The sequence below is a fragment of the Solanum pennellii genome, chromosome 8 (assembly GCF_001406875.1).
Source record: "Solanum pennellii chromosome 8, SPENNV200".
Taxonomy (NCBI): domain Eukaryota; kingdom Viridiplantae; phylum Streptophyta; class Magnoliopsida; order Solanales; family Solanaceae; genus Solanum; species Solanum pennellii.
In genome coordinates, this window is record NC_028644.1 from 22,146,685 (window position 1) to 22,149,141 (window position 2,457).

A 2,457-nucleotide genomic window follows, 5' to 3' on the forward strand; every position below is an offset into this window, starting at 1 on the left:
ACATGGTTTATCAAACTGTGGAAGGACGATCTAGAACTAGAAGATGGTGAAAATCTTACCCTCTATACAGAAGGTATACGTACTATTTTATTTTGTATTTGTTTTTACCAATTTTCATGTATTTTTTATTATAACATATATATATNCTCCAAAGAAGACAACAATTTTGGTCTATTGCAAAGAGTACCTTTGAATCTCAATTGAGGAAAAATATTACAAAAATAAAGTTGATTGGTCCAGAGAAAATGATGGATGATCTTATGTACTACAACATAGAGTTCTAGTGTAAGGTTTACTTTAATACTTAAGTAAAATGTGATTCGGTAGATAACTATTTGTCTGAGTGCTTAGTTCATGGATCTTGGAACCTAGACACAAGACAAAGAGATAAAAGTAAAGATGATGACCAGAATAGCCAAGTTAAGAGAGTTCACAAATACTTGGATGTGTGATTTTTCTCCAATGTGTTTGAAGGTACTACAAGAGAATATTGATAGGTCAATGAATTGTAATATTGAATTTAATGGATTTGATGGGTTTGAAGTGAGATAAGGATCATTTAAACACAGTCTAGATCTAGGTAGGTGGATTTGTAGTTGTTGGGTATGGCAGTTAAAAGGCATACCATGTGCATATGTTGTGTCTGTCATTTACTTTAAGAAAGGTGAACCCCTTGACTACATTGGAAACTGCTATAGTAAGGCAACTTACTTGAGGACTTATGCCAATGTCCCTTAACCTGTCAAAACATGGAGATGTGGCCTGAATCTACTAACCCCACAGTTGCACCACCTGAAATAAAAAGCATGTCTGGTAGGCCAGGTAAACTTAGAAAGAAGGAAGCTGGTGAAAATGAAAAATCTGGAAAGCTACCTAGAATTGGACTTTCCATGACATGTAGTAACTGTAATGTTAGAGGCCACAACAAGAGAGGATGTCCACAAAGGGTTGAGTCATTAGAAAGGAAGAAACCATCAAATACAGACAAGGGAAATGACAAAATTTCAGGTTTAGGCAGACCTAAGCTAAAATCTTTAACTTTAATTTGATATGTGATATGAATCTCATATGTAATAATTACATTTATTTTAACTATATGTATATAGAAAACACAAACAGAAGGTGAGCATTCTACAAAGAGTTCAAGAGGAAAACCACGTGTAGCACCTAGTGCATCTCTAGCACCTGCAAAGAGGTCAAGAGGAAGACCATCTGCTGCAGCACCTAGTGCATCTCTAGGACCTGCAAAGAGGTCAAGGGGAAGACCATCTGCTGCACCTAATGCATCTGCAGAACCTAGTGCATCTGCAGCACCTACAAAAGGTGCAAGAGGAAGATCACCTGCCACACCTAGTGCACCTAATGCATCTGCAACACCTGCAAAGAGTGCAAGAGGAAGACCACCTACAACACCTAGTATACCTCCTACATGTCCGTCACCTGATAATAGTAACAAAGGAAGAGGAAGGGGTAGGGGAAACACAACCTCATACAAAAGGGAAGCATTCATTGGAATGGGTGTTTTCAAGCTGAAGATGGATTCAAAGCTCTTAATGTAAGTGTTTTCTATTGATTCAATTACACTATTTTTTAATATTTACCTAAAAACTCAATCAGTATGATTTCCTATTTCGAATACAGCCTGGGATGTCAAGTTGCAAGATCTTCTCTACTGGTTCAACAAAGGTGACAAAATCTGCTGATGTTACTGGTGATATTGGTTACAAACCAGTACTGCACCCAAGTTGAAATGGAATGGAAGCAGCAATCTCAACAGGAAAATTTCAACAAATGAGAGAGGAACAGATAAAATCAAGAGGAAGTAGTTCAAGCAATCTAATCTAGGAAGTAATGATATTGCAGTACTGTTTTAAGTAGGCATGAAAATATTTTCCATTTTGAATGATGATGTATTAATATTGAACATCAAATTCTATTTCGGTTTTGGTTTTTTATTGTAATTTGACCTAATGTGAGGCCTGTTTTACAATCGATTATGTCTATAGGTCGTTTCTCTTACAATTTGTGTTATGCTTATCCTTATTTGTTGTAGTATAGACACTAATATAGACACTCTTAAAAATGGTGTTATGTCTATTAAAGGCATGTTTTACAATCGAAAAAATTCATGATATTGATCTACAAAATTTCTCATAATACATATAGCAATCAAAAGAGAGTTTCAACTCCTTTCACTACTAACTACTCACATACGTTATGACAATTCAATTAGTTCAATACTTGAATGAACCCTACTTCGAAATAGGTTGTTCATGAACAAGGTTGCAACACAAATCAAAATACATAAAATGACCTTCCAATCAAACGTAGACCATTTCAAATTTCTTCGTTTGAACCTCTTCTCTCCTGTCAAATTATCAATCAGAACTTGTTGCTCATTGATTTGAATCTGTCTCTTCCAAACTTCATCTTCCAACTCTTTGATTTTGTTCACCA

At 35.5% G+C, this 2,457-nt stretch overlaps 1 protein-coding gene across 1 annotated transcript; it reads left to right on the forward strand.

Moving 5' to 3' along the window:
- The first annotated feature begins 749 nt into the window (after positions 1–749).
- Positions 750–1,749, forward strand: LOC107027536 (synapsin-1-like). The gene is given in 4 exon segments (XM_027919268.1): positions 750–1,030; positions 1,112–1,454; positions 1,456–1,518; positions 1,642–1,749. Coding segments are annotated over 4 exon segments (795 nt in total).
- The last annotated feature ends 708 nt before the right edge of the window (positions 1,750–2,457 follow it).